Below are 19,560 nucleotides of genomic sequence, written 5' to 3'. Positions count from 1 at the left end.
TTGAATAATAATTTAAATTATTGAAAAAAAATGTTTAGCATGATTCAAAATATACTAATTCTTAATTATGATAAAAAAAAATATATATGAATAGACAAATACGTAAAATTAGAAAAAAACGAGTTGTCATGTTACTTGAACTCGATTATATTATATACATTCAATCTCAATCGAGTACCAAAATACCAAAATTTATATTCGAACTCGGCTTATTGACAATAAAAACTAAATGATCTAGAAAATTAAATTATATTAATTAAAATTAATTTTTTTATTAATTTAAATAATATCTCAAACTTAAATCTAGTGTACATTTCACAAATTTTATATTAATACATTATATAATATTTATAAAATCAGTTACTCAGAATTTGAAATATAAAGTTCAAACTGATTACAAATTTAAGGAACTCGATTACAAAATCAATCAACTCGAGTTCAAGTATTAAAACAACAATTATGATTTCATACTTCCAGATAAAAGCCGAAGACACTATCTAGCACTGAAAACCGGTTCTGCATCAGGGCTCGGTTGTGTTCTTCGCGTGAACTTAAGCAATAACCCGTCCGAAGATAAACCGGGCACATTCAAATCCCTGCATACACATAAACCTATTTCATTCCAAACAATCAAAATGTAAATAATCTCATGAAAAAAAAAAATCATTCTTATAACCTTATAAAAGGCTGCAAATCATTCCATTTCCATCTACTCCTCTCGCGAAAAAGAACACCAAATCGCTCAGCAGGAGTTGCAGGCAACGAAGAAACGCTAAAACCATAAATCCAAGTCGCAATCCCAATCTTCTCAACCAAAACTTCCCCTTCCAACATTTCAAATTTCGCCACCATTCCATCCGGAACCTTCTTTTCCCATTCCACCATGAAATTCTCCAACTTCATCTTCCCTCCAATCAAAACCCTTTTTGCATAATGCAAACATACTCGTTTCTCTTCCAATCTCCAAACACAATCATCTACCTTACTACCAAAAACTTTCAAACAATGCCTAGCAATTTTACCCAGAAACCCATCAGCTTCGAGCGTGCTAACTACATTAGACTCATTCAGTTCATTTAAAGACCAATCATTCAATATCGCATTATTCAATAGCATGCTTAAAACAGAATCCATGTAAGCTTCATCAATAATTCTCCAATATTTTCCAATTTCTACAGCTGACAGAGTTTCTAACCCGGATCTTATCTGATCATCGCTAGCTTGTACTCTTTCAACAAGATCATCCCATTCATATAGGGATTCAACCATTTCTTCAACATCATCATCCTTGTAGGGTTTTTCAGATAGAAGTAATTTAAGCTTGTCAAGTTTGGGAGCAACCTCCACAAGCTCCATATTACCTATTGCCACTTTAAAAACAGGTGCAATAAGTTTCTTCTCAGAATCGCCATTAGAATCCGAATTTTCAGGAGGAATAAGCAAGACAGAGTTTGAAGTTCCAACAAATTTAACGGAATAAGTTTTCGATTGTGTACAAAGAACAGTATCATCATTGGGTTCTCCTCTTAAAGTTACCCTGAACAAAGAAAATCAAAAATGAAGATCCAATTGCTTTCACTAGATTCAGATAAACATGAAATTGATTAAAATCATCACTTACCTCTGATTGAGAATATCTGGAACAAGTTTCTCTTCAAGTTCAAGCAACATTAGATCATCATGAGGACCGAATTGAGAATGATACACAACAGATGCAAACGAATTTGGTTTGAGGTTGAGAATTGTTTGTGCTCCCCCAATTTCCATCTCCATTTTCCTTCTGTAAATCGTTAGCTAGGTTAAAAAGAGAAACCCACTGTCCTTAACCCTAATTCAAAGTTATAATCTGAAACTAACGATAGATGATCTAACAAGAAAGATGGGTATTTCTACAAGTTATTGTTTTTTTCTAACCGATTGAAGAAGTAGATTCAGATGAGAATACAGCATTCAAATGAGTAGTATGATTGTTCAAGAGAGAAAGAGATGGAAACCGACCTGGAGGGGAGAGATATGCAAATGATGGGTGTTGATTGAAGTCGGAAAAGATCGCTACTTTGCACGCCGGCGCCGGCCAAACTTAGTGTTTAGCAAAAGGGGAAAGCTGCATTTCATTCTTCTCTACTTTGGCGCCCTAAAATCTTGAGTTTTCATTCTTCTCTATTTGGCGCCCTAAATCTTGAGTTTTTTTTATCTTCTTTGATATTATTATTATGTTTGCTAAATTTATAATATATATATATATAATAATAAAAATTAGCAGAAATTCAAAAATATTTTTTTTTATGGAATCAAACTTATTAATTAGATTTCATTCATTAAAATTTTATAACATTTTAAAATATAAATTGTAACCAGTTTAAATTATTTCTATTATGAATAAGGATGATAACAGGGATTATAAAGAAATATACTTATTTTTTTTATATTCTTAATTTATTTTATAAAATATAAAGAATAAATATATTTGTGATATTATATATTTAATTATGTTCGGGGCAAAATCGGAACATAAATATTATATTCATTTTCATTAACTACTAAAAAAACCAAAATGAGAAAAAAAATGACAAATTGAATAAAATAAAATAATTTATCTCTTCTCTTTTTCTTCAAACTTTTTCTTTTTTTTAAACTAAGGCGATTTTAAAAGTCATTTTCTCTCTATTTTTTTCCTTAAGTTCTCCTATTATCCTTCTTCCAATAAACATATCCATCCAAATTACAAATATATAAATGTTTTATTCTCTTTACAATGTTTTATTCTCTTTACATTATTCAAGTTGGTATGGTTGGGCCATATTTGAAATAAAAAAAAAAAAAAAAACTCTATAGATATAATTGAATCAGAAACGGATCTGGTTCAGCCCACCTCGAAAAAAATATATATATATATATATATATTTTACAATAAAAATGTGACATTACCCCTAATTTCTTAAAAAAAAATTATAATTAACTATTTGTTTATCTAATTATTAAAATAATTGTAAAACTTACTTTTATTCACTCGTTTTATAAAAATAAAATTGTTATTTTTTAAATATTCATAAAGTTTTTTCAAGCTCACCCCAATTATAAATAATGTTCTGTCCGAAGTCCTGAGTGGATTATATTTGAAATTAAAAAAAAATAAAACAAACTCTTTCATTCTTCATATATAAAGTTGAATAATTTGATAGAGAAATCTAAGAATTCATATAAAAAAATTGAGTGGTTTGGACTTAAAAATAAAATAAAAATGGTTTAAATTAAAGAAAAATTGAAATAAAAAAATTAATATATAATTAGAGAGAATCAAACATAATATAATTATAAAAATGGCAGACCACTAGAAAAATAATATAGTTATTATTTAAAAAAAAAAACTTGGTAGGTAATACATATTTTAATTTTGGATTGAACTTAAAGCTTAGTACAACTTAATACATATTTTTTTAAATATATATATATATATATATATATATATATATTTACTTTTTTTTAGTGTGTGGAGTCTATTAATTTTTGTAATTTAAATAAATAAATAAATGCACTCTTGCATTTTTTATTCACTATCATAAAATTATAATATACTCTTACATTATAATATATAATTGGTGACACTGATTGGTTTTCATCGGTCCTATTGAATTACTCTATTATATATTCATTAATTCCTACTCCACAATCATCTATATTTTAATTAACATTATCATTACCATTAATGCAAGTCATTTTCTGTAACTGCAATTTTTTATAACAAAACACATTCATTCATTGAAACGTAATCCAAACAGATTGGTATGGTTTTGTTCTGCTTTGACCGGAGATCGGAAAAATCAGGAAAAATCAAAATATGTTGATCGGAGTTTAGTGACGGGATGATATTTAAATGTCTTGCACAGACTCTCGAACCAATATACAATTTTTTTAATAATACTTATTTAAAATAGTTATTATATATACTTATTTAATGTTGCAATTCCTCTTTTTTTTCCACTAAAAATAAACCTCTTTATCTTCTAAACATTAATGAGTTATTTATATTTATTCTCTCTACCTCTTTATCTTCCTCTCATTCTAGTTAAATTTTCTCTCATTTAGCTTTTATGGATTTTATAAATTTGCTACATTTTCTCTCTTCTACTTACCAGATTCTGTTCTCTCTACAAGATTTCGTTATACATTTTTGCTTACATCTATCCTTACTTTCTGAAGACGTTTTTAAGTTGGAGGTTAGTTTAACTCTCTATTAAAATTATTTTGTACAGTATTTATTGTTTTTTTTACTACTTAATATAAACACTCTTAACTTCACATATTTTATTTTCAGGCAGAGTTTCTTCTCTCTCTGTCTTATTTTTTCACAATCTATTTTTTCACAATCTTTGTTACATCTCATCTTGATAAAGGTATTTTCGTTTTTAGGTCAATTTAGTTATTTTGTTCTTTATAAACGTTTAATTTAGTCTGCTATTATTTTATATAGTATTTGAGTCCGATAAATTTTATTTTATTAATATATTTTTATATAGTATTTTATTGTTCTTCAAACAAAATTCTATTGCATGTTATTTTTTAAATAGGACAAAAGAGGAAAATAGTAATTTTTTTTTAAAAATAAGGTAAAATGATTTAATTTAATATAGTTTTAGAAATATGATACTTCATTTAAACTTTAGTGTAATTTAATATTTGTGTTAGTTTGATTAATGATAATTATTTTTAATTTGATTAGTGTATTTGTATGATATAAATATTAATAATATGTATAAAATGACAACAAAAATTAAGAATTCAGAGCAATAATATTTTTAATTCAACCAATCTTATAGAGTTTGATAATTAAATTACAACACACCGGAAATAATTTTCGAAACTACAGATAAATATTTCCAAATGTTTAGAAAGAATATTTAGTGTTATTTGAAATCATTTTGAAATTGAAGATACCAATTGAGTTAAAAAGGTAAATATAAATATTGTTTTAAGTTGTTTGGGTGGTGAATCGAAAATGAAACTCATCACTTAAATGACTATTTTAATCATTGTCTACAAGAATTCAAACTTTTTGGCTTAAGACATTAAGTTTTGACAAATATTTTTGTGAAAAGATGGTAAACAATCTACTGGAAACTACATATTTGATCGGGATAATTCTAGAACATGATTATCATGCATTAATACCTTTTTCTATGATAAATTATTTTGGATTAAAAAAATTATTGTGTCTTCTACCACCACTATTTAAGGTTCCATCGACAATATTAGTGGTTGTAGAATAACCTTGAATAGTAGTGGTAGAAGACACAGTAATTTTTAAAATCTAAAATGATCTACCATGAAAAATAGTATTCATGCATGATAATCATGTTTGCTAATTATTTTCTTACACTATATTGATTAAATGTTTAGTTTCAAATAGATTGTTTACCATCTTTTGACAAAGTATTTGTCTAAACTTGTTGTCTTACATCAAAACGTTTGGGGTCCTTGTAGACAACAATTAAAGTAGTTTTATTTTTTTATTCACCTCCCAACAACTTAGAACAATTTTTGCATTTTGTCTTTGTAGCTCCATTGATATCTTCAATCTCAAAATGATTCCAAACAACACTAAACTTCTTCTTTCTGAACAATTGAAAATATTTTTCGTATTTTCGGGAATTATTTCAGTTGTTGTTGTAATTGAATTATCAGGCTCTATAGGTTTTTTTGAATTAGAAATATTATTGTTAGAGAATTCTGAATATTTGTTGTCATTGAATACATATTATTAATATTTATATCATTAAATTACATTAATTAAAAAACATTAGATTACTAACATCCTCTTTTTCTCTATTTGAAAAATAACATACAACGCCATTTTTATTTGAGAAACAATAAAATACTTATATACAATCATATATAATAACAAAAGAAAATTAATCGGACTCAAATACTATACAAAATAATAGAGAGTTGAATTAACCGATTATAAAATAAAACAAAATAACTAAACTGACATAAAACATAAAATACCGTCCTCAAAATGAGATGTAACAAAAGTTGTGAAAGAAGAAGACGAAGACAAAGAAACCCTTCTACGTGAAGAGAAAATACGTGAAGAGAAAATATGTGATGTCAAGATTATTTACATTAATTAGTAAGAAAAACAATAAAATACTATACAAAATAATATTATAGTTAAACTAACCTCCAACTTGAAAACATCATTAAAAAAAATGTAGACAAAAGAGGTAGAATTGAAATGTCGTCAAAAGAAGAAATAAAATAGGAAGACGAGGAAGCAGAGAAAATAATTAGAAATAACGGTGAATGCTTATGCTTATGAAAAAAGTGTTTTTTAAGAAGAAATAAAGTAACAATGACATTGAATAAGTATATATTAATTTATTTTAAATAATTATTGTTAAAAAAAATTGCATTTCGGTTCAGTTAGGGAATCAGTGTAGTGTGGGGCATGTAAATACTATCCCGCCTTCAAATCTAATTAACCTATTTCGTGTTTTCCGATCTACCCTTAAAGATGACCAACTTGTTGATTGTGAATGTTTGCAATTTTGAATAAGGGAGTGTCATATTTCATTTACAATAATAACTATGGTTTTCATTAGATAACATTAATTTGTTGATTGTGAATTCCTTATTTGTACGTTATAATAAGATAATCAACCAAACAAATAAAATAGTATAAAATGAAGCACACAAAGACATCAATTTTAGTGTGAAAAAATCAAATTGAATAAAACCACGAGACCTTTAGGCCACTTAAAAACACTTTAATAATCCACTCTAACACCTTAAATTTTCATTAATACAAAAAAAAAAATCGTTAAAAGTGAATTACAAAAAACAAGAACAGATCTCACAGAAGCGAAATATTCAAACAAGTATTTGTAAAATAGTCCAAACAAAAAGCTAGACAGGTCGGATGATAGAGATTCACCACTTGAGCCAAAATCGATACCATTCAACTGTCCGACCATTTTGTTGAAACTCTAAATATCTAATTATACTTTTGTTTATTTTCTCAGTAACTTTAAAGAGCTCAAGGGGTTCATCGGAAAAACGTCGTACACTTGAATTGTATTATTTAAGTGCTTCACTAGTAAAAAAAAGGTCAATATCAACGGTTTTTACTGTTGTTATTAAACAAAAAATGGTTAGTATTGAGTAATAACAACAGCTCAAAAAGCCGTTGACATCCGTTACTAGAGCCTCCGTAGGCATTGCTCAAACATGAAATATCAACCATTTTGGGGCGGTTGTTATTATTCAATAACAACCGTTTTGTGAGCGGTTGTTATTAAGAAATATCAACCGTTTTACATGCAATTGTTATTAAGCAATATCAACCGTTTTAAAAAATGTTGTCATTACTCAATATTAACCATTTGTAGGCGGTTGTTGTTATTAAGAACTATAAAAGTAGTTCTAATTTCTTAATTATAATGGTTGTTGACCTTTTTTATTCCGAATTTATAAAAAAAAATATTTTAATTATTTAATTAAAAATCACCTTAAAAAAAATTTAATTATTTTATACAAAATTTCAAATGACAAGATAATTTTTAAATATAATTCCAAAATTAACATTAAAATAATTTAATTTCATTACATACAAATACTACATTTAAATAAAAAAAAATTCATAATACAAAAAATAAAAATTAATAATTTGATCTTCATCTTCTATCATCTATTTCCTCTTCCTTGATCTTCATCTTCTATCTCTTCTTCCTTCTTCTATCATCTATTTCTTCTTCCTTCAGCATAAACCTCATTTTCTTCATAATTAACTACCTCCTCTTTTTTATAATTAACTCCGTCCAAATTTAGTATATCTACATATAAAATATAAAGACATTTACAACATAAATAATTAAAATTAAAGTTAATAATATAAACATTGTTGGAGGAATCTGTTTAATCTATTTAACAATTTTTTAGTGTATCTCAAAAACCTGATTATACAATGATAATTTTAGCAAATGAGAAAGGAATTAAGAGCATTGATTTGAAGGAGGAGAGTTGTCTCTAGGATTTGGGATTTGAGAACATAGGGTTGAGGGTTGAGAGAGGTTGAGGGATGAGAGAGAAATTGAGGAGAGAATAAGTAATTGAGGTAATAAAAATAAAGGTCGTGGGAAGAGAGGTGATTGAGGAGAGAAGAAGTTATATAGGTTAAGGAGAAGTTATCATATAATGGAGAATTAATTAATTAATTATTTTGTATAACAACCCACGATTTTAATGATATTTTATTTATTTTAATTATATATATATATATTATATTTAACCAATTTAATTACTTAAATATTATATATATATATTAACTATTAAATATTATATATAAATATAAATTATTAAATTCAAAATATTAAAAAATATTTAATATCAACTATTTTTAAAATGGTAATATTATATATATTTCTATTAAATAACAAATCAAATTAATTTATATAAAAATTTTAAATTTTAAAAATTTTATATGTATATTTTATTAAATAAATATGAATATTTTAAATTTAATTATATATATATATTTATTTTATTACATAAAATATGAAATTATATTATGTTTTTAAATTTAAAATATATTATCATAAAATTTTAGTTTTTTTACTTATTATTATTATTATTATTTAATATTTATATTATATATATAATTCATATAATTAATTATTAATAAATTTATATATATTTATATAAATAATTATTAATTATATTTTAAATTTAATAAAAATATATGATTATATATCTTTCCTAGTTTCTCTCTAATATCTCCACTTATTAATTTTTTTCTTTAAATCTTAAATTTTAATTTCTACTTTTTAATAGTATTTTTTTATTCTTATTAAATATTAAAATTTATTAATATTTATATTTTTCATAAACACTAAATTTTGTTAATATTTTTATTTTTACTTTCCCTAAAAAAAATATTCCTTCGTGTATATTTTTTTTTTATCTTATCTCACTTTTATTTCTCATATAAAATAAATTAAAATAACTAAAAAATTACAAATAAATTCTCATAACAACTTTTAATAAAAATATTGAACAATATCTTTTTTACTAAGAAAAAAATTTATTCAAACATTTTGCTGCAATAATAAAATATAATATAACAAAATATATATCAGAATAAGTTTTATAATAACGGTTGATATTTCTCCCTTTCTATCAACGGTTTTTAAAATGGTTGATATAGATTTGGTCAATATCAACGGTTTTTAAAGTGGTTGATATAGATGTGATTAATAACAACGGTTTTTAAAACTGTTAATATAGAGTGGGTCAATATCAACCATTTTAAAATTCCGTTAATATAGATGAGTTAATATCAACCGTTTTAAGAGCGGTTGATATTGACCCCCTTTATATCAACAATTTTTTAAACTGTTGATATAGAGTGGAGTCAATATCAACCGTTTTAAAATTCCGTTAATATAGATGAGTTAATATCAACCGTTTTTAAGAGCGGTTGATATTGACCCCCTTTATATTAACGGTTTTTAAAACGGTTGGTATTACCCCTTTAATATCAACCGCTGAACAAACGGTTACTATTTTTGGTTACTATTAATGATTTTTACTTATTGCTTGCCAAGGATCCTACTTTTACAATTGGCCAAAATCTGACCGATTTCGAAGGCATCTTTCTCGGCACAATGCTTTCTATGTTTTAGTTTAGAGGAGTTAATTCTACATACCCTTAGAGATTGTTCTGAGGCTCGATTGGTGTGGTAGCGGTTGGTGTCGGCGTTCATATAGAATGAAGATTTCGTTTTAATGGGAGTAGCTAGATTCAAGCAAGCATTCCAGCGAAAGGAAAAGCATGATCGTCACTCTAACTCGCGCCAAATGCCTCTCATAGGGAAAGCTTGTTCCCTCCCGCCCTAGTTGCACTATTCCACCTACCTAATCCCGGTATTAAAACGGAAGATGCCTATGGAACTTCTTTTTTTTGCTTTCCTACAAGGGAGGAGGCTTGTCTAAAATACACATGAATGTCAGATAGAGCAGAATGTGCATTTTTCGATTTAGTGGATTGGAGACAATCATATATATATATCGAGCCTTAATTACAACATTAGTGGATTGACTGCTTTACTCCTTAGCCTTGACGGCTCTCTAGTCTTACTTGGTGTGATCGTATCAGCAGTTGTTGTAATAATAGCTCTGAGAGAGAAACGATCTTACGTCGAACTTTATAGGTACTGAACATAGGCCATTGGAACTTTGAGTTCATTCAAAATAGATTTTTACGGCAACTTTATAACCTTTTATGTTTACTTTATATACTCATTCATAAGTATACATTGCATTTTTTCCTTTTGAAAATAAGGCGACCCTCTTTTACGCGACACTTTCTTAATTGTTACGAATGGATGATTACACTAATTTTGTTACCGATATTAGACTGATGTATTAAAAAAATGTATTCATTTATTGAGTTTATACAATTTATAGTTTTAATATAGGTCAACTCCGACGGTATTTTCATAAATAGATTGCGACACCTATACTATTTGTCGATAATTTGTTTTTGAAAATCGTTGGAAATTTGACGGTTTTTAACTATTGGATACTTTCGACGTTTCATTTACGTTAAAATTTTATATTTTTATTTATGTCGTTGCTTTTTTTAATAATGTTTTCTCGACTTTTAAAAACTCTAAAAATTAGTGTGGCGGTTATCTTTTACATCTTTATTTATTATCATTTTTTTTCTCTATTTGTTAAGCGATATCACGATTAAGCATTAGAAAATGATACTTCTTCCTATAATTTTTTATAAACTTTTGTAAATAGTTTTTTGATTTCATATGATATTTTTATTTATTTATTTTTTCTATTTAATTCAATATTTTATTAACAAAATTTCTTGGCGAATTATTTGTCACAATTGAGACATGACATTTTATTCATGTTGAAAATAAATGTCCATATTAAATTAAATTATTATAATTAATAAATTCTTAAAATACAAATGAAATAAATCAACAAACAGATTCCCAAAATATTAATAAAATATTTCATAATTAAATTACTTACTTAATTTTGAAAAATATATTTTTATTTTATACCATTAAAATAAATATTTAATTTTAGTGATAATTTAGTGTAGTTTTATTTTTGTATATATATAGGAGAGTTATTTTATTTATCTTCATAAGTTAAATCCTAGGGTTTCATAAATCCTTCCTCCCCATTTCCGCCGCCACGGTGAAGCTTGCAGAAATCTTCACTGGAGCTGTGTGATCGTCGTCGATTTGATCTGATCTGATCGGTGACAGACTTGCCTGAGCAGCGCCGATCACCTAACCTGTTGCAGATCTGTCTTAGCTGCACACAACATGGAGATTTCATCACTTTAGACTGCCGACTGTAGCTTTCCGGCGTCTTATCAATCAGGTAATGTATTAGTAAGAATCTAGGGCTCATTTGAGAAGTATAAAATCAGAATCCAGAGAGAATGATCCGTAATGATCTAAATAACGTTTATGTTTGATTGTTTGCAGAAATCTTCCACCGAAGCTGTGTGTTCGTCGTGGATCTGAACTGATCTGTGACAGACTTGTCTGATCAGCGCCGATCACTTACACTGCATGGAGATTTCATCACCTCAGACTGCCGATAGTAGCTTTCCGGCGTCTTATCAACCAGGTAATGTGTTAGTACGAATCTAGGGCTTATTTTGAGAAATATACAAATCAGAATCTAGAGAGAATGATCCGTAGTGACCTAATTGAGGCTTTTGTTTGTTTCAATCAGATCTAGCAGGTTTCATTCTTGAGAATGTATACTCTACTAAACAATCATTTTCTTTACAATATTTTTGTGAAAATCATTCCTAATTGAACTTATCCTTAAATTTTGGTTTCAGAATCTCCCTATCAAAATTTATGATCCCAAGTTTGAATACAGTATGATTTATTTCTTATTAGTATCACTTATCCTGTTTATTAATTTCATTTCTATTCTAGGCTCAGAATCTTTTTTTATTCTCATCAGTATCAATAGTAGCAATTGAGATTTAACTTTTTCTACTATTCAGTGTTTCTCAAAATTGGAATTTTCAAAAGACAGTATTATTTGAATATGAATATGAAAAAGATAAAGATGATAATACAATATTATGAATTAATTTTCCACTATTGGTTCCTTGTATTACATATCATTCTCAATTGATTTTGAATGACTCTAATACAAGCAACCAACTTAAAGAATTAATTTCATAATGTTATATCAACATTTTTACTCATTTCTTTATATCTAAATACTACTAGTATATGCTTGGTCTAATACAATTTTGAGTATAGCACAATAAAGAAAGTGGAAATTTAAAACCTAATTGCTACTTTTGAAATTCACTAGGATAAGGAATAAGGAGAAACTAAGTTCTTGAATGGAAATAGGACTAGTAAAGAAAACAAGACAAGATATATTAATAAGAAGTCAATTATTTTGGATTTAAATTTGCGATCATATATTTTGCTAAGGAAATTTTAAAATCAAAGTACAAGGATGGTATGATTAGTCAATATTCTTTAAAAGATGTTGTGAAGAAAGTTGTTGATTTTTTTTATATTAATTCTGAGCCTGCTATTCTTCTGAACGTGGAGGCCTAGAACTTTTTCCGATGACCCAAACAAAGTCTCTTTTTCAAGGATTTCCTTTGGCTTAGTTGTTTTTTGGCTCAAACGACCTTATATGAAGTAAGTTCACAATTTCGAAAAGTAATTTTTTCATTGATTATATCTTGCATACAGATGAACTGTACAACCATGGAGAACACTATCTAAGGAGGAATCCTATGCTTTAAATAAAGGTAAGTAATGTTTTCATAACTTTTTATGTGGATAATAAATGCCTTCTCATGTCTTATAAGGTTGAATATGAAAAGATTATGATTAAGACTATCTCCCTAGTAAATGTGCTATTTTCAAGGTACTACAATCTATTTTTTTTTTTTTCAATATAGATTAATTTACATTCTTGAAATCAATAAACAGATTTCCAAAATATAAATAACTTTATTTAATGCGACAAACTAAAACGGAATCTGGCCAAGATAATACGAATCAACCACATCTTGATAATGTTCTTGTGAATTTTTTTCTAAGTGAACTACATTTTGGTTTCAGAATCTCTTTTACAAAAAATATGTCTGCAAATATAACTGCAGTATGATTTATTTCTTTTTAGTATCACTTATCTTGTTTTCATTATTAAGTTCATTTCTATTCAAGGTTCAAAATATTCTTTTTTATTCTCATCAGTATCAATAGTACCAATTGAATTATAACTTCTTAACATATTTATTGTGTTTCTCAAAGTTGGAATTCACAAAAAACATAGTATTATTTGAATAAGAAAAAGATAAAGATGATAATCCAATATTTTGAATTAATTTCCCACTATTGGTTCCTTGTACTATGTCATTATCTATCGATTTTGAATGACTCTAATACAAGCAACTAACTTAAAGAATTAATTCATAATGTTGTATCAACATTTTTACTCATTTCTTTGTATCTAAATATTACTAGTATGTGCTTGGTCGACTACAATTTTGAGATTTAATTTAATAAAGAAAGTGGAAAATTAAAACCTAATTGCTACCTTTGAAACTCACTAGAATAAGAAATAAGGAGAAATTAATTTCTTGAATGGAAATAGGACTAGTAAAGAAAACAAGACAAGCTATATTAGTCAGAAGTCAATTATTTTGCATTTAAATTTGCTGGCATATTTTTTGTAAAAGAAATTCTAAAATCAAAGTACAAGTATTGTATGATTAGCAAATATTCTTTCTATGATGTTGGGAAGATAGATGTTGATTTTTGATATTAATTCTGAGCCAGGAATTCTGAATGTTAGAGGCCTAAAAAGTTTTTCCGATGCCCCAAACAACGCCTCCTGGCTTAGTTGTTTTTTGGCTCAAACGACTCCTTATGAAGTAAGTTGACAATATCGAAAATCGAATGTGATTCTTTAAGGTCATCTTGTTCTTAATTATATGCATATATATTTTTATCTTGCAGACCGATGAACTAAAAAGATGCAGAACTCTATATAAGGAAGAACTCTAATCTGTAAATAAAGGTTGTGGATCGCTGAAGGAATAATACAAGTCCTATTCAATGGAAATCTCAACAAAGTTGCCTATTACCTTATTCTAAGGGGGGCATTCAGGTACGTTTTATTTGAATAAATGAATTATTCTTATTTATAACATTCTTGTTAAAATCTTTATTAATTGAACTACATTTTGGTTTCTGAATTTCCTTTGCAAAGTTTACACATACAAATTTTAATGAAGTAAGATTTATTTCTTATAAATATCACACATCTAGTTTTCATTATTAAGTTCATATCTATTCTAGGTCGACGATCTCTCTCTTTTTTATTCCATCTGTATCAATTGTAGCAATTGAGTCTTAATTTTTACCTTATTTATTCAGTGTTTCTCAAAATTGGAAATTATAAAATGCACTGTATTATTTGGATATGTGAAAGGTAAAGATGATAATACAATATTATGGATTAATTTTCCACTACTGGTTGCTTGTACTATATCATTTCTAATTGATTTTTAATGACTCTAATACAAGCAACCGTCTCAAAGAATTAATCCATAATGTTATATCTACATCTTTACTCATTTTTTCATATCTAAATACTACTAGTGTTCTTTGTCCATTACAATTTTGAGATTTAACTTAATAAACAAAGTGAAAAAACCTAATTGCAATTTTGAAACTCACTAGAATAAGAAATAAGGAGAAATTATTTCTTTTGTCACCAAAGAATGGAAATAGGATTATTAAGAAGTCAATTATTTTTGCATTTAAATTTGCACTTGTAAAGTTAGCAAAAAGTATTCTAAAACCAAAGTGCAAGGATGATATGATTAGCAAAGATTCTTTCAAGGATATTGTGAAGGAATTCTGAATGTGGGGGCCTAAAAGGGTTTTCGATGTCCTTAAAAACGTTGCTTTTACAATATCGAAATGCAAGTGTGATTCTTTATGGATATTTTGTTCTTAATTATTTCACTTTTTATATCTTGAATACAGATGAAATTAAACAACCATGGAGAACTCTATACAATGTTGAATCCTATGCTTTTAAATGAAGGTAGGTAATGTTTGTAATATGCTTTTTATATTCCTAATAATCATAAAAATGATGTTACTTAGCTATTGTAAACACTCAAAAGATCAGAGTTATATTATCATTGGTGTTCTATTCTTTATGAGGAATTCCTCGAGATCAAGGTTTTGTCTTCTCTTCTTTATTAAGGAATTTCTCGAGATCAAGGGTTTTGTTGTCAACAAAATTTTCCCATTATTTTTGGTTATTTGTATTATTTGAAGGTATATATATTTATAGAGGAATGATAAACTCAACGAAAAAATCAGCGAGTCCGACGTGGCCTGCTAGGATGTTCCCACGTCCCGAAAATGCTCGTTTCAGGACAAAAAAAAAGCGTTTCGGGACCCAAAATCACCGTTTTGGGACATTTTTTATTTTCTCCCTTCGGCATTTTGGGCCTGAAATTAGCTTTGATTCTTGGATTTGCTTATTAATGTGAATATATATCTGGCTTATTTGAACAAATAAAGGCAGAAAATGATTTTCCCATCAAATGAGATTCTTATATCCTCTTTACATTTATATTAATATTTTTTGCACCAATCTAGATTTAAACTAATTTATGGTGACACAATACTAATATTTTTGATTTTTGTTTTAACTGTATCTAATAATTTATAACAAAATTTTGGGTGAAAATTTGTAATATTTTTTTTGGATACAAATTATATAAAAGTTTATTAATTTTCTGAAAAAAGTCCAGGGGTAGATACAACTTTTAAAGTCCTTATTAGCTTAGCATCTACCACTTGTTAAAAATTAATTAATACTTAACATATTAAGATGTCAATTTATATATATATATATTAATATATTTTTTATCTATTTTATTATTTCTCATATTTTTATTCAATTATTTATTTATTATTTATATTATTTTTAAGTTTATACTATTTTAATTTTATTTTTTTAATAATAATAAAATATTTCTCATTCAAAATAATTTAAATTTAATTTATTTTGCTCAAGAATATAAAAATTAATTTCGTTGACACTAAACTTGAATGCAATTATATATATATATATATATATATATATATATATATATATATATATATATATATATATATATATATATATATATATATATATATATATATATATATATATATATATATATATTTCAAACGGTTAGTATAAAAAATTGAGTTATATAAGTATATATATTAATTCAAAAAAGTAAATTAAATAAATTAAGTATATATATTAAAAATATAAATATTATAAATAAAAAATATCTATTTTTATTATTTAACCATAAAATTTATGTTCTGCCTCATCAAATAAACCGAGCAATTAATTGCTTTCTCACGTTCGACAATGTACAAAGTGAAGAAGTATAGTTCTTACTTTCATCTTTTCTTTTATAATCCCTTTGACACAAAAAAAAATATATTTATTTTGCAAGATTATTTATTTATTAAATAATGATTTTCTTTGAAAAATGTCCCTTTTTATTAAAAAAAATTACAACATAACTTCAAACATTATAAAAGAAAAGAAAACAACATAAAAATTTAAAATGCCAATATTATTAAAAAATTCTCATCCCGTACAAGTTCTTTTTGAGATTGAGGCGAACACGGGTAACATAAAATTTTTGATACACTTGTATCCACAATTTTTTTCTTCGAAAACTCTTCTATTTCTTTCTTTCTTTCTAAATTGTTCATCACATGATGATGGGAATTGGTTTCCAGTCGTCAACAATTTTGTTACTAGAACACAATTTAATCGATTTGACCCAGAAGTCAACGACTTTTGATGGTGTGTCTCATTGAAATTGAAGGATGTTCTGCAGAATAGTCCGAATGCTCTTGGTAAGGTCACATTGAAGAAGAATGCGATCACTAGATTTTTCACTCTTCAAACAAATATTGCATCTGCTAGCGAGAAGAAATCCTTCATTTTTCAGTTTGTTAGATGTCAAAACTCCTCCATTAATAGCTTCCCAACTAAAAAATGAGATTGATGGAACTTTTGATTTTCACACATTTTTATAAGAAATCAGGGATGAAGTTTTTTGGAGAGACACATAATAAATGTAGCTAGTTTTAAAATCAAGAGAGTCGAAAAGCAAAAACTTGTCGTCAGTCTTTAGGTCAATCGAAACGTTGTTAAGAACATCTACGCGGAGATCTCGTCTCCCTTCCTCTTCGGTGGAAAGTTATATATTTAATGAAATTCTCCAAATAATTTGGTTAGATGTGATACAAAATAGTCTCCCACTTTAGCCTCCTTTTTACTTGAAATCTCAAAAAGATTTCAATAAAAGTCTGATAATTTTCTGCTAGGGTGTTACAGATTATTCAAAAAATCAATTTTCTTATCATTATCAACCGTAAATTTGAGAAGAAAATGGAGCTTCTCCCATGTTTTACAGATACGGCCCTATAGGCTCTACCCATAAACTTTCTCCCATAAAGAGGCATCCATTCATTATCTCGAAGTTCGTATTTGACGATGATTGCTTTCTTCTAGAGACTTGTGTTTCGTTGAAAAATCTCTACCACCATTTACATAGAAGCGAAGTGTGGAAAAGGGAGAAGTCTTTGATTTCGAGTCCGCCGTCAACAACGTCAAACTTCGTTGTGTTCCATCTCACAAAATGAGTGATTTTAGACGAGTTAGAGTTGCCTAGAGAAAATTCCTAATGATTGTGTCCATTCTGATGTCCACCGATGCAAGGATAGAGAAGAATTACATAGTGAATGTTGGGATTGGGGCGAGGGAGTTCTTAATGAGGACCAACCTAACGCTTTTAGAGAAAAAATTGTTTTTCCAAAGTTCCAACCTATTTCTCATTTTCTCGATGATAGGATTCCAAATATCTTTGCAACTGAATTTGGTGTCGAGATACTTTGATGGGAGAGAACCAATTCTGAACCCCATAATTTTGGCCAATGATTGGTGTTATGAACGTTATCAATGAAAAAAAGTTCAGACTTTTCTCTATTAACTTTAAACTCCGTGCATTCCTCAAAAAGAATAGGAATCTTCCGAAGAGAATGAAGGTTTATGTTGTAGATTTAGTAAGACAAAGAGTGTCATCAACAAAAGTAAGTGAAATATGTAGTTGGGTCTTCTCGTTGTTCCTATATTAATTCCCGTGAAATGACTAGCGTTGATGACTCTCTTGAATAATTTTGACAAACTTTCCGTAACCACCGTGAAAAGGAGGGGGTGATAAAGGATCTCATTGTCAAAGTCCTCTCGAGCTCTTGAAAATCTCAAACACCGTTCCGTTTATAAAAATTGAGAACTTAGGTTTAATAACACAAGTTTTAATCCACCTTCTCCATTTTACTCCAAAACCTATCTTCTTGAGGAGAGAAAAAAGAAAATCTCAATTCACGTGATCAAAAGTTTTTTCGATATTAAGTTTACAAAGGCAACTCGTCCCCTTTCTTATAATAATAGAATCAATACACTCATTTGCAATGAGAGAATCATTAGTGATCTGGTTAGGAGAAATGAGTTCTGACAAATAAACTTTGAGCCTATTAGTTAAAGTTTTCGTCAATATTTTATAAAAGCTCGTCACAAGGTCAATAAGTCTGAAGTATTTGAGTTCATTTATCGAGGTCCTATTGTAAACTAAACTAAGTAAGAACGAACAAATATAAATTTGTTAATATATATATATATATATATATATATATAATAATAATAATAATAATTAAAGTATATTTTATAATATTATTTTATTTAAATTAATATTTCAATAAAATATTTTAAAAAATAAATATTAATTTTTTTTTCTGAACCCAACTCAAAAGTTTTTTCAAATTGCCGCTTATTAAAGAAGACAATGTACAAAGTATAAACTTGTAAGTTCTTACTTCATTTTATAATACAAGGAGAACTAAACCAATTACACACTAATTAACTAAAATTTTCATATTTGTTATCTTAATCTCATCAACAAATGAACTACAAATTCCCCAAAGAATTTTTCGGAAAAACATAAAAAAATAATAAAATCTCGAACTTTCTTCATTTTCTAATCCATTCTCTTTGACGACATTCAATCGATGAATAATCTCACATCTACAAAGAGGGCATGCGACTCGATAACCAAAAGTAATCCACAAATAGCTATAATCGAGTCAATTAAATGAATAGACAATGTACAAAGAGATGAAGTATAAACTTTAACTTATAGTTCTTACTTCATTTTATAATACAAGTAGAACTAAAACATTTAAATCCTAATTAACTAAATGTACATATATTGTCATCTTAATCTCATCACCAACTGAACTACAAATTCCCCAAAGAATTTTCCGGGCAAACAAAAAAAAAACAATAAAATCTCCAATTTTCTTCAATTCCTTCTCCATTCTTTTTTCCAACATTCAATTTGTGAATAATCTCGCATCTACAAAGAGGGCAGACAGCTCG

General features: G+C 27.1%; 1 protein-coding gene and 1 long non-coding RNA gene across 2 annotated transcripts; one reads left to right on the top strand and one right to left on the bottom strand.

Moving 5' to 3' along the window:
• Positions 1 to 356: 356 nt before the first annotated feature.
• LOC124942051 (sister chromatid cohesion protein DCC1) lies at positions 357 to 1,777 on the bottom strand. Its single transcript, XM_047482459.1, has 3 exons — positions 1,622 to 1,777; positions 677 to 1,537; positions 357 to 596 (listed from the first exon to the last, which is right to left on the bottom strand). The coding sequence occupies exons 1-3, from the start codon at positions 1,771 to 1,773 to the stop codon at positions 494 to 496; spliced, it is 1,116 nt and encodes a 371-aa protein (XP_047338415.1). The 5' UTR covers positions 1,774 to 1,777; the 3' UTR covers positions 357 to 493.
• A 9,392-nt stretch (positions 1,778 to 11,169) lies between these two features.
• Positions 11,170 to 14,222, top strand: LOC124942856. Its single transcript, XR_007099760.1, has 4 exons — positions 11,170 to 11,409; positions 11,517 to 11,661; positions 12,768 to 12,826; positions 14,043 to 14,222. It is a non-coding gene; the product is annotated as an uncharacterized LOC124942856 (long non-coding RNA).
• The last annotated feature ends 5,338 nt before the right edge of the window (positions 14,223 to 19,560 follow it).

Source organism: Impatiens glandulifera, chromosome 6 (assembly GCF_907164915.1).
Source record: "Impatiens glandulifera chromosome 6, dImpGla2.1, whole genome shotgun sequence".
Taxonomy (NCBI): Eukaryota; Viridiplantae; Streptophyta; class Magnoliopsida; order Ericales; family Balsaminaceae; genus Impatiens; species Impatiens glandulifera.
Note: the sequence above shows the minus strand (reverse complement) of the source record. Positions and strands in the feature narration are given on the sequence as shown.